Raw genomic sequence first — 13,599 nt, forward strand, 5'->3', positions numbered from 1 at the left:
TTCATGAACCGTTTATGGAAATTAATTGCCGCGAACCGGCCAAAAGAATAAAACGAAATGGTGTTTTCTCGCGGGAGCTTATACAATATTTTATTATCTGCTGTGTGAAATACACGCAGCAGCGAGATATATATACGTACTAGTATATTCGTTTCGTACGTCTGCATTTCGCTAGGGGTAATAAAATCTCCTGTTGATGATATTTTTTTCCCAATCTAAACGAGTAGCTGAGGGAGAGAGAGGGAGAGATGATGCTGCTGGTGAACGGTACATAGAGTTGCTTTTACGCTGGCATCGTTGAGATGGGTGATGGGTGTCCCTGTGGGGGATGTTTTGTATCAATTATCTCGAGCATCCATAACCCTTTAACGGTGGCTCGTTGTGAAATTCGTATTCCGTCATAATTTTCATTTTTAGTCGGTAGTATCTACAGTTACAATACGAGCCATGGTATTCGCGATATATACCTTTACCTACCTGCACCTACGTATAAATACGTATAGTGCACGATAAAAGATAGCCTTTTTCACCACACTGACACGAGTTAGACTGTACACACACGAATAGGAGAAGAAGAGGGTAAAAAAAAGGTCTCGACGACGTGTTTGCGAGTTGGAAAATTGAACTATCAATTTTTTGTTATCAGTCGCATTCCATAAACTTATACGTTCCTACTTTTTTTTTTTTTGTTGTATAATCATCCAACCTACGTCTACCTTTGGGATTTCGGTTCAGTAATTGACTTTTCACTCGTATCGCAAAAGACTGACCTCCACATATTATCCGATACGTTTATAGGTCTAAACCTATACTAAAGATTCTGTAGGTAAGGTACTAGGTAGAGGTACCTGTATAAAGCCGATTCATTTTCGCCTCGGTTGCGATATTTCAACGTGAAACACGATTGGAATTCGTGTGCTCGACGACGACACCGACAGCGATGCGGAAATTCTCGCGAGTAAATATTTCCCTTTTTTCCGACTCTCCTCGCGCCTCATCTGTACTGTATGACCTCCGGTTTGTGGGCTCGTCCTCGAATCTGTTCTTACACACCGGACGTAATGAGGAAATATTTCACATACCTTTGTCGTGGCAGAATAAGTACGCGGTGTAGAGCTTGATACCTTTACTAGACCAACTTCTTAATTGAACTCTCTCGTTCGCGCGGTGTCGAACAATAGCATCGCCAATAAAGCAGTTATAACAATAGCCGAAGATGAAATTTAAGTTAAAGTTTCGCCAGAATGTGTATAGGAACAGATTCCTGCAGCTGTGTTGAGCGTGGATGTGAAATTGCGATAGCCGATGGCAAAAATGAGAGCAGAGAGAAATGCTCAATTGTTTAGAAATATACTGTTGCATGGGTAGTCCATTTTGCCGTTGCTTGTACATATTTCCTTTCTTGCAACGTGATGACTGATGAACATGGGATGGAGGAACAGTTAGAGAAATAGGTACCTTTGGCACTCGATTTTGGAATGATAATACATATTTGATATTTCGATTCACCGGTGAATTTTTCCCCACTAGCTCGAATGACGGATACCCTGTTTTGGGTATTTAACGGAATCGCGTAAACAATAATCATTACTTTTTCAAAATTTCCAAACAAGATAATTTTCACTCCCTCCCCCCTCCCTCCTTCCTTCCTACAATTTTTGTCCACTTTTTTGTGTCACGTTACCAATTTACCATTGAACATTGATGTGACATTTTTCAATTTCAAATCGATCACAATAGGAACATTACAGAGGTGCGCCGCGCTAGTGACATCTTTTTTCTGATTGGCTGATGAAAGGTCCCAGTACATATAAACACTGGAATGTAATGTTGTCAAAATTTGGGCCAAATTCAGAGGTTTTAGTTCGTTGAAATCATGAAAACGTGATTTTAACGTTTTTTCGAAGAATAAAATCTCAGAATTTGGCCCAAAGAAGCTCAATTTTGAAAGTTACTGGTAAAATCGAGTGAAAAATTATCGAGCTCTTGCTAGTGTGTTCCAAATGTAAATTCTTCAATTTATTTGAAAAAATATGCATAATCGCCTTTTTGAGGGGTGCCCAAAGTGGTAGGCTCTAAAACAAGGGTTCAAAATTACGAATATACAGGAAGCTTAATTAAACTTTTTCACCTAGGTAATTGAATATATGCTTCAAAACGTTACGTTTGGCGCAAATCACAGGTTTCCAGCTATCCAGGGGTTCCCAAAAAATCCAAATTACGAAAAATTAGAAAATTGGATTTTTGAGTACCAGCGAAAATTTTTATTGAGCTGAAAATTTGGTAGGATGAAGGTCTTTCAGATACTAATAAACTGTAAAAAGCTTTTTAGCGGGGTTCAAAGGGGTATGTTCAAAATAGTGGTTCCAAAATTTTTCAAAAATGAAAACCCCCCAATTTCTGCTCCTGAGGGTTTAAAATGGAAAAATTGTCTCGTATAATGTTTAACGGGTTCAAACAGATATTTTACGTTGAAAAAAGTTTTGAAAATAATACTCAGTGGTTCCAAAATTTTTTTATTCGCAACTTTGGGGACCCCTGGAGCCCAAAAAATGGTCATTTTGGGTCAACTAACCACGGACTAGTATTTGGGGCATTTATTACAACAATTTAAGAGTGGTTCAGTCGATACTCCTCCTTTAAGAAAATAAAATACATAACGCAAAAAAATGTTATTTTTAATGTCAGAAGTTGATTTTGTTGGCCTTGGCATGTTTCTAAATTAGAACGATAATTTTTTTTTGTAAATTTCAGCTTTGAACAAGAAAAAAAATTGGCCCAAGCAGAACGAAGGAAAAAGTTTTTCAAACATTGATATTCGAAAACTAGCATTAATTTTGATAGAGTGAGACTTGGGTTTATTGGGACAGAAAGAAATCAATCACCCGATACACAGAATCATTCAAAAATGCCAAATAAATACACAAAGATTGACGAAATATCAGTACTAATGATTTATTACAATTTAAGAACAATTTGAAAATACACATACCTAATGATAAATCAATGTAAAATAATGTTAGAATTATTTTATAATGGACACAAGCCTTTGCTCGCATCTTACAACTTGTGTTAGTGAATAGAAAAATCTTGATAATAATGTTAAATATTAGCTTAGGTATTATTAATTAGCGATGAAGTAACGTAAAATTAATAAGACATGGTTACTGGTTAGGTTATGTTTTAAGCTATAGGTGTCGATAGGATGATCGACACCCATATACAGAGAAAAGTTGCATAAATTAACCTAAATAAGCATATTTCACTACTTACTGACACTGTACTTATCTTCTGTCTCTTTCACGGGCTAAATGGATTACACAAAGTCCTTATTATTCGAGGGATACCTCCGATGACCGATAAGATCAGAGAAATGAGGAGCTTGGAATCAAAACTCACTTTTGCCATCGGACAAAGTTTCGAGAAAATCGACAATAACTGATTTCGCCTAGTGCGTTGATGAAAAAAACGTTGCAAAGTGTGTCGAGCTCTTGAGTAAGACTACTAAATAGGATTCCATGAGAAACATTTTTTTTTTCAAGTTGCCATATCGTTGCAGTATGGCTTTCAAGTTTGGCAAAAGTGAGTTTTGATTCCAAGGTGGGGTAATTTTACTTATTTTTGCAAATATATCGAAAAATAAGCCTCCTACAAGAAAATTAACGACATTATGTCGATTGGAAATTTAATTCTCTACAATTTTCCTCGACTTAATTTTTCCGTAGAATGTTTCGTTCCGTCTCCAGACAGCTTTAAAACTTTTGAGCGCTGAATTTTTCCAAAAATTATACTTTCTTTTGCAAATATATCGAAAACTAAGCACCCTAGAAAAAAACTAACGACGTAATGTCGATTGGAAATTTAATTCTCTACAATTTTCTTCGACCTCATTTTTCTGTAGAGTATTTTGTTCCGCCTCCTGAGAGCTTTAAACGTTTTGAGCGCTCAATACATCCAATTTTTTACCTCCTCATGTTGCATAACTTCCAAATTCAAAACTAACATTTTCGCTATTTTCACTATCAGAAAATGCTTCCGAAGTTGCAATTGAATCATTTTGGCTTTGTAGACTGCTATGCGACCTTGAAAATACAGATTTTTTTATAGCTTGGAGTCAAAACTCACTTTTGCCACTGGCAAAAGTGAGTTTTGACTCCAAGGGCACTTTTTAACACGAAATTGTGAAGAACTGGGGCCGAATTTGGAAAAATGGATTCTGTAGGGTGATAGAGAAATTGAAGAAGTGTCCGAATTCGCAAAAAAACGCATATCGATTTTTGGTGTCAAAAGTGAGTTTTGATTCCAAGCTCCTCAAATATCCATTGTCCCAGAATTACTAATCACGTTAAATTGCACGAATTATCCACTTTGACAGTGGGCTAAGCCAGAAAAGGGGAACTGAGGGGAAAAACTCCGTTGCCTTTATCTTTACATCTGTATTTTGACGAAGAACCAGCCATTACAAGTAACCAAAACCAAGTAAAGTCGCGGGCAGGAGATCTGATGCAGGAGCCTTCGAGCTAGCAGATATCTATATAAATAGTTCCCCGCATTACCATACTTCCAGTAGATATATGTATATTATAAAGGAGGATTATTTTCTTAACTGCTAGGGCGATCCGGGCATATTTCCTCATATCACTTTTTATGCGAGAAATCGATTTTGTTAGTCTTTGACATTTTTCATATTCAAACAGTAATTTTTTTGATAATTTTAGAAGAGAAAACCAGCGAAGCCAGTAGCTCTCGAATTGGAGCAATTATTTTTTATAAATTGAATTCTGGAACAGAAAAGAAAATTGATCGGAGCAAAGTAAGACAGAAGCTTTGCAGTGAATTTTAGTAAACATTTTTTTTGGTGATTTCAACCTTGGACATTTTTTGCAAAAAAAAAGTTGAGAATGACTTGTTTTTGGGATTTTGTCAAAAAAGCTAAAAGCACAACTTTTTGGGAATTTTGAAACAAAAGGAAGGTCATTCGGTGATTTTGGGGAAAAACAGGATACATATCGTGATCAAATTTGGGAAAGCAGGATAAGCGAGACTGTAAACACTCTGATCAAAAAATCTGCGAGCACTTTCTTCAGAGTTGTACCAAGACCAGCGAATAAAGTCAAAGGATTTGCTTGAAAAATGATCGATGTCAAAAGCAATAGATTTTTTACTGCGTTATTGAAAAAAAAATCACAAAAAGCATGACACGTGAGGGTGTTTTTTTCAGAGAAAAAAAATATCATCGATTTTTGTCAAATTTTAAAAATGCGAATTCTTCCTAAACATCTACCAAAATGTAAGGTCTCTCAGAGAATGACTTTCAAAGATTTTAAAACTAATTTTGTAATCAAATAAATACACACAGAATAGCATAAGAGGTAAATTCCTTCAATTTTGGAAAATGGTCATTTGAAAACTTTAATTTTTTGACTCTCCAAAAACAGCAGCTTTATGAAGTAAAATCCAAAAATCTCATTTCGGATAATGCCAACTTCAAACATTTTCACTTCTTACATGAAAACCAGCTGCTTTTTGAAAAAAAAAATGAAGCATAAAAATCAAAATTTCCAATGAATCAGAATAATTATTTAAAACTCTAAGTAGATACGTATTTTATGAAAGAAACTGAAAAAAATAAATAAATGAAAATGTATATAAGATTATCTGGCTCTTGCAAAAACTTATTAGAATTTCATTTTGGAAGTAGTTACCATAATTCATCATCATTCTGAAGTTCATTCAATTTTTGAAAAATTCTCTGCTTCAACAGTCAATAACTTATACTTCGACAGTCAATTCCCCTGAAATTGGATCGATAGGCATCATGTTCATCTTGAATCTCAATCTATCAATAAGTTTACAAGACAAAGGCCAGAGTTCTGGTTTCCCACATTAATTAAGACAGAGTGAAAAAGCAATTCGAGGTTTTTCAAGCTCAAAGTCGATCTCTTTTGTTTCCTTTTTTTAAAAAAAATGTCTTTATAGATACGTTTGATCTGCCATCAATATTTCTCAGATTCGACATTCGTCATTCTAAAAATCTGGAAGTTTTGAAAAATTTGGGCAAAGGTAATTTTTTTGGCATATGGCCGAAGAAAAACTTCACAAAAGTAACGAAAGAAGTAGTCCAAAAATGATCAAAATTCTCTCTAAAGAATAAAATAACCTCTTCTCTTCCAGCACTCCTTCCTGCATCTGCAGTATTTTTCAACAATAACTTATATAAATTTTGTTAACAAAAAGACAGGAAAACGGAGCCATAAACACCTTGCCAATTTCTCGGTTCCACTCGCATTTCCACCAAAAGTAACTGGGCGTGAATAAAAAATGTATTCTCGAAGAACCCAACATCTCACAACCAGAAAGACAAGCAAGAAAAATATTGTACCACAGTATAAAAAAAATTAACACGCGACATGAAAAATCAGTATCACGACACCGAGCGGATCTGCAAAGAAAAAAAAACACAATTTTTTTCAACGCATACGTATCAAATGACTGCTCTCTTATCGACGTTAAAACTCGAAAACAACTCGACTATGACGGGAAAAAAGCTCCAAAAGCGGGCACTGAGTGGGAAAAAAACAAGCACGCAGAAAAACAGAAAGGCTTTTGTTGATGAAAACACCACTCTCCATCGAGTCAGGAGTGTTGTTGACAGGATAGTTGTTGTTCATCTTTTATTATCATTTTCTTTATATTTTTTTTTCACCCTCATCGTCGCATTCATCGTTTGTGTAAAATGTATCTACCTACTTTTTTTTTCTCTCCCCCGAATACACCTTATTCTATGTACTTTCACTGCTCATATTGTAATCGTTAACGTGCAAGTTGAAGTTGAGCTTATGACCCTTATATAGGTACTCTGAACAAATGTTTCTACAGATGTACTCGTACTTATCATAAATGAAAGAAAATAGCAAAGGCTTTTTTATAGTTGAGCGAATTTTTTCCATCTAGAATTTCAAAGCCACGCGTTGAATTGTTCTATCTTTTGCACTTTATTTTTCATAAACCAGCTGTACGAAGTGTTAGAGAGAGGAGAATTCAACAACAACCTGTGGAATTTAGATAAGTCGTACGTTCTGTTTTCAAGTTCGCTCCCCTGGGGAACCCTTCATCTACGTCATACGACCGAGGGTCGCATTACTTCAACTGCAGCTCGATGAATTGAGATTAAATTTCGTTCGAACTTGGAAATCAAAGAGCTTGAAAATTGGGTTGCTCGCACATTTTGGTCCATTTTCAATACTGAAGAAAATTTTGGGGATTTTTTTCATGATTCAAACTTAAAACACATGAAAAGAAATAATCACATTACAGAAGAAAATTTCACGATCGGAAAGATTCATTTTTACAAAAAGGATAGAGAAGGGGGGGTTAGCATTCCATCTCATTTTCAGCTTCCCAAATCGACTCGCAATTGACAATTTCAACTTATTTCAGAGCCTCTGACGGATTTTTGGATCCTCCATTCGAAAAATACTGAGCCCCAATTCAACCACGAAAATTCAAATTTCAAAAAGACAAAAAAAATTCAACTCACATAATACGTATGAACAAAATTTAAAACGAAGTCGGAATGTGTAAAAAAAAAAACGATGAGATTGGAGAGCAAACAAGTCGCATCCGTTGGGACAAACTTAAAATAAACAGGCTCGAAAAAAAAACCTAAATTTTAATGAACGAAAAATACATTACACCTGAGGGAATTAACATTCCCTTTCCCAATTCGGTAACAAATTTTTCTTTCCAATTAGTTTTTTTTTTCGAGTAAATTTCAACGCCACCTTCGTCCTTCCCTCTCAAAGTACACATATTTTCTAGCTATTTTTTGACGCTGTTTTCCAAACTCTTTAAAACACCTTCATCTTCAGTTCTACTCGAATGAAGTTTTCCAAGACGCCGAGAGGAGTAAAAGTTAGCGTAACTTATTTACGTATAATGTTCGACGACGATAAAGAAACTGTAATTAATTTATTACACGAGAATGTTCGAGCAACCTGTAAAACATAACAAATCGTTCATCTTTCCTCATCAATCAGCTCACAGAGTAGGTATAGTTGAATCGGTGGGTGCAGAAAGGGACCAAGTCACATTTTTGGAAATTTTTTTTTTCACGGATATAGGGGTTTCAAAGTACGGCGGATCGACTGGTGATGTCAGATTTCCACAAAACTGCCGGGAAAGTGGTATTTGGGCGCAGAAAAAGGGCGGATCCGCATTTATGACTTTTTTGTAAAATTTTTTAAATTCCTTGAAAAATAACTAACATTTTTGAGAAGACCATTTTTTGAAATTTAAGTTAATCTCTGAACTGAAAAATGATGAAAAAATTAACAACATCGGCAAAAAGTCTTAGAACTAAAGGGGTTTTGGGTCAATTTAAACGAGATAGCAGTCTAAATGATGTACTTAGATGTAGAATCAAGCCCCATTCGTGCCAGAGCAATTTCAAAAGAAATTTTGTCGATTGGGTGCAGAAAGGGTCTAAGTCCCATTTGTTTAGGCAGCAACAGCGCCAGCGCACGTGAATATTTTTTTTTCTAAACAGTGCTAAAAATTGTGTCTTTGGGTCCTCTTTCAATGATCTTAAGCATGTTTACCAAAAATTTTTGATTTTCAAATAAATCAGTTTTTTGTTATTCCTGAAAAATGCGAAAATGTGACTTAGCCCCTTTCCGTACCCACCGATTCAGTTTTAGTTAGTTAAAATGACATGGAAGCTTGAGGCAATGAAGGCAGTCTGCTTTCAAGAGATGGATAAAATTTCTGGGCAAAAAAAAAATTGTTGAAGCGTCAACCCAAAACTAACCACCGGACTCGAAAGTTGAAAGTTGATTACATTAATGCAAAGTGAGCCTGTCAGTGTTACCGCAACGTTGATTATGCGCCTTATTTACTAAATACAAACAGCTCTAGAGGGTTTTGGTTTGTGGCGTCGGTCGTGTTCCTCAAAGTTTTTCGAAAGGGAAATTTCTTTAAAAAATGGTTTCCCCAAAAACGCAAATGGCAGGAATAACCTCACGATGCGACGTAACATAAAGATCGAAAAAAAAAACGAAAGCGTCTCAACTGAACTTTCAAGAGGGGGGAGGAAAAGGGATCAAAAGCACGGATTCAATTTTTATGACTATTTTGACACAAATAAATTGAAATTATTTCAAAGCAAATTACGAGGACCAAATTCGTCAAACTTTGATGAATTGCCAACGAAAAAAAATCGTAGGTTTTATTTCTCAAAATTTCAAAAAAAGTATTTTTTTCAAATTTTGAAATCAGACTTTGAAATTTTTTGCCAAAATTCTCCAAATATTTCAAACTTGGCTTGTTTTTCAAATTTCTAAAAAATCTTTTTTTCCACATGACATGTTTCTTTCAAAACTTTTAAATTTTCAATTCATTCTGTTTTTTTTACAACATTTTCATACCCTCCCTTATTTTTGTAGTTCTCTTTGAAAATAAAAATATTTTAACCAAATGAATAAATTTCAACCCTTTTTATTTTCCTTTCGAATTGAAATACATATTTGGAAAAAATACTTCTCGAAAGTCACCTTTTTATCATAACTGCCCAAAAATCTGGATTTTGTTTTTGCTAAACTTGCTGAAAATCTGTTTTTTTTTTCAGCTGAAATGACCAAAAGCTCTCATTTTGTTGTCAAAACTGCAAAAAAAAAGTTCTACTTTTCAACTTGTTTTAGTCAAACATTACAATTTTCTCATTTTTCCTCAACTTTTAGTACCGAAATTCCCTAAAAGTTGTGCTTTTTTACCAAAACCTCAAAAATAAGTCGTACCTACTCAACTTTTTCGCAAAAATAGCAAAAAACAGAATGTCAAAAAGTTATTTTGATTTTCTGGCTTCTGCCCATATTTTTTCTTGTGTATTCAACTGCCTTGATTTTGATCTGCTTTTTGGCCAGAATTGCCAAAAACTGCCAAAAAAAAGAGGATTAAAATTTTGCCATTTTCCATAATTTGTCATTCCTCTTTCTACCAGGTTCTTTTCCCATTTTTATTCTTGTGTAAAGACTAATGACGTATCAAAAGATGGAAATCTTGATTTGAAGAAATGTCAACATAACCTTCTTTCTCGTTTTTTTGTTCCCCTCCCTTCCCCTCCCCTCTGCTCCCCTCCCAAAAAATACACCTATGTATTGAAATATTGGAAAATGTTCAGCAAATGATTTGCTTCAGTCTTGTTCTACGCCTTGAAAATATTTTTGTCCAAATTGCAAAAAAAGACCCAGTTTTTTTTCTTTTTCCCCTTTTTTCATTCTGAATTTGAAATTTTCCACTCATTTCCTTTTTCAAAATCTTGATTTTTCTCCTTCTCAAGGGGAAAAATTTCAGCTTCTCTCTCGTCTCCTCCTCCCACTAGAAGTTTTGAAAAAATGTATTTCTTCAAGTTCTAAACTTTTTTCAAAATTGCGCAAAAGCTTTGCTTCTTCAACTCTTCATTTTTTAAAAATCGAACTTTGAAATCTTACACATTCGAGTATTCTCCTCTTTTTTCATAATTTTAATTTTTTTCAGTTCTCAAAATTACGATTTGAATAAATGTTGACCCTACTTCTCACCTCCCTCCTCTCTAAATTTGAAACATTTGAAAAAATTTCTTGCCAAAAGTCCGCCTTTTGCCAGAATGTCCTGTTTTTTTGTCAACACTGCAAAATAGTGTTATTTTTTCATTTTCAAAATCAAACTTGAAACATTCTCCATTCAAGTGTTTTTTTTTCAAAATTTTAATTTTTTTCAGTTCTCAAAATTACTATTTTAATAAATTTGGACGCTACTTTCTCATCTCTCTCCCTCCTCTCCCAAATTTGAATGATTTGAAAAAAATTTTCGCCAGAAGTATTCCTTTTGCCAGAATGTCTTTTTTTGTTGTCAAAAGTGCAAAAGAGTGTTATTTTTTCATTTTTAAAATCAAATTTTAAAAATGTTCCAAGTACTTTTTTTTTAAATTTTAATTTTTTTCAGTTCTCAAAATTATAATTTGAATAAATTTTTACACTACTTTCTCACCTCTCTCTCCCTTTCCAAATTTGAATAATTTGAAAACATTTCTTGTCAAAAGTCCTTCTTTTGCCGGATGTACTTTTTTTCTCGAAACTGCAAAAAAGTGTTATTTTTTCATTTTTAAAATCAAACTTGAAAAATTATTCATGTGCGTATTTTCTTCCTTTTTCACTTTAGTTTTCTTTGAATATAAAGAAAATAATAATGTTCTTTCTTGGATAAAGTTTGATTCGATCCTCCTCTTTCCTCCCCTCACCCTCTTCCTCAAAAATTGTAATATTTTAAACAAAGTTCTGATTTTTCACGTCGTCAATGTGAGTTTTTTGTCACATCTATCGCCCACTGAATGAGGATTCAATTGCTATAACATCTGGAAAAAGTCAATCTATCAATAAATTTTATTTATTTGTTTAATAGAAACAAAATCGCTGACTTGTTTGGCTTCCAACTCTTCCAAGCATCATGGCCAAATATCATCTAAATCTGAACATCACAATCTGTAACAAAAAGTGTTGAAATTCAATCAAATTAATTAGTTACCTATTTTAAATTAAGCTTTTCTTTCTCTCTTGAAAAAGAAGAAAAAAAAACTTCAGAATTCTTCTCGAGGGTTAACTAGCCACCCTCTCCGCATCTTTGCAAAAATAACGAATAAATGTAGGTACGTGTTGTATTTTGAGGGATTATCTTCGTTAAAACACGATTAGACTTACTCGGTGTCTCGCATTCGTTCTTATCTTCCAACCAGGTTTTGCAAATGGAAAAAATGAAAAAAAGAGAATGACAAATGTTTCTTTTTGTTGTTGTTTTCAGTAATGTAAAAGTTTGAAGAGTCGAAGCTGTGAGGTGGGGGGAGGGGTTACGGTTGAAAAAAATTCTAAAATAATTTCAAAAGTAACTGCTGGAAAATGTGGATTTAATTCCAAACTTTTCGACTTACTCGTATCTTACACGACGATATATTTTATTTCAAAGCGAATGGAAATATTTTGGGAATTTACTCGTAGCATAAAAAAAAATTCTTGCGCGTATTTTGATCTGATTTACATTTTTTTTAGCTTTCACTTTATTAGTCGGTTGTATGCTTATTTAAAACGAGCGGAAACGACTTTCGCAACTTGACGTAAAATTAGCTTATGGTTTCTTTTTGAAGTAGAGAGAATTTTTGGAAATTTTCAGAATAGTTGAAATTTCAAAGTAAAGAGTTGGAAAAAAAATGATGGGGTTGAATGCGAGGATTTTCCAGTCTATTCATCGAGCTTTCAACTCTTCAAAAGAAAGTTAATCTCGAAAATATCGTCGTGTCGTCGTCGGTCGCGTCGAGGAAAAATTTACGAAATGGGATCAGATGGTTGTCTTTCATTTTGGGGTTGCAAAAGCTCTCTACCAACTGTATGATTTACTATTATACAATCTTTTTACTTATGCTTGGCTTTTTAGCATTTTTACTACGGTTTTTTTCTTCTCTTTCTCTTTTTGTCGTCGTCGTTTGGTCGTTGTTGTTGTTGTTGTTGTTGAATTGAATACATCGTCGTATCGATACGTTGAATGTAGAGGTACGACTACGACGAGTATTTTATATGCGTAGATTTGAATTCTTAATGTATTTCGAGAGTTTTTTTTCTTCCTCTTGCCTGGTTGAAATTATTCGAGCGTTTTGTGCCTTCCATGTAGATGTACCTCGAGTTAGCTGGGGGTAATTTATAATATATGTTTACTTATATGCAACGATGTATGCTTATTATTTTCTAGATGCGGTGCCAAGAAACGTGGTCGTAAATCTACGCGAGCTGGTGAAATATCGTCGATTTCGCGTTAACGTGTAAAGAACTGTTTATAAGGTCGTCGAATCGATCATTTTTTCTGTACCTTCGATCTAGACCAACCACCGAAAACAACAACAACTCATCGTCAAAAATGCCGAGTGGAAGAGTAGCTGGAAAAGTTGGAGTGTACACCGGAAACAGAGGCAGTATGTCAAATTTTTTTTACTCATTTTTTAGGATATTTTTTGACGCTTTTGCATTGAATTGATAAACGCTTGGCTGAAATGCGCTTGACTTTGAGACGTTTGTCGTTCCGTTTCGCGTAAATTCAAAAGTCGAATTCCGAAGAAGAGTAATTTTGTATAGATAGAGGAACAGGAGATGAAGGGGAAAAAAACTACGAAAACGCGAACTTGAGCTGATGCTGGAAATACGCCGATGAATTATTCATATCGCGATGGTATAAATTTATAGCTCAGCGCAGGGAGCAGGAGCTCACGATTATATATATTTGAAATATGGCGACGATTGAATATTCATAAAAAGCGCCGACGACTACGACGACGATGAGGACTGAGGAGCTTTTGCTGCTACCGTCGTCGTTTGATGATCGCCCCACCCCCTCCCAGCTCATCTGTCCCTTCGTCGTAAGGATTGTTTTTTGCGTACCTTTTACGACTCTGCTTACCGGACGGTTTTTTTTCAAGGGAGGATGGAAAAGGTTGAGGAAGATGGGATGGTGAAGTTTGGCTTCTAAATATTTGTCAGATTGTCATTCGCGTTGTCGTCGTGTATGGTGGGATGGTGAAGGAAT

The 13,599-nt window shown here is 34.8% G+C and overlaps 1 protein-coding gene across 4 annotated transcripts in view; it reads left to right on the forward strand.

Annotated features, from left to right (window-relative positions):
- Nucleotides 1-13,599, forward strand: part of LOC135834890 (uncharacterized) — a 157,038-nt gene that overhangs the window by 18,510 nt on the left and 124,929 nt on the right. For all 4 annotated transcript variants that reach the window (XM_065348898.1, XM_065348881.1, XM_065348889.1 and 1 more), the window contains exon 2: nucleotides 12,772-12,991. In XM_065348898.1, coding sequence (XP_065204970.1) covers nucleotides 12,937-12,991 — 55 coding nt within the window. In that variant the 5' untranslated portion in view covers nucleotides 12,772-12,936. The remainder of the gene's footprint in view (nucleotides 1-12,771; nucleotides 12,992-13,599) is intronic.

The sequence above is a fragment of the Planococcus citri genome, chromosome 1 (assembly GCF_950023065.1).
Source record: "Planococcus citri chromosome 1, ihPlaCitr1.1, whole genome shotgun sequence".
In the NCBI taxonomy this organism is placed as follows: Eukaryota; Metazoa; Arthropoda; class Insecta; order Hemiptera; family Pseudococcidae; genus Planococcus; species Planococcus citri.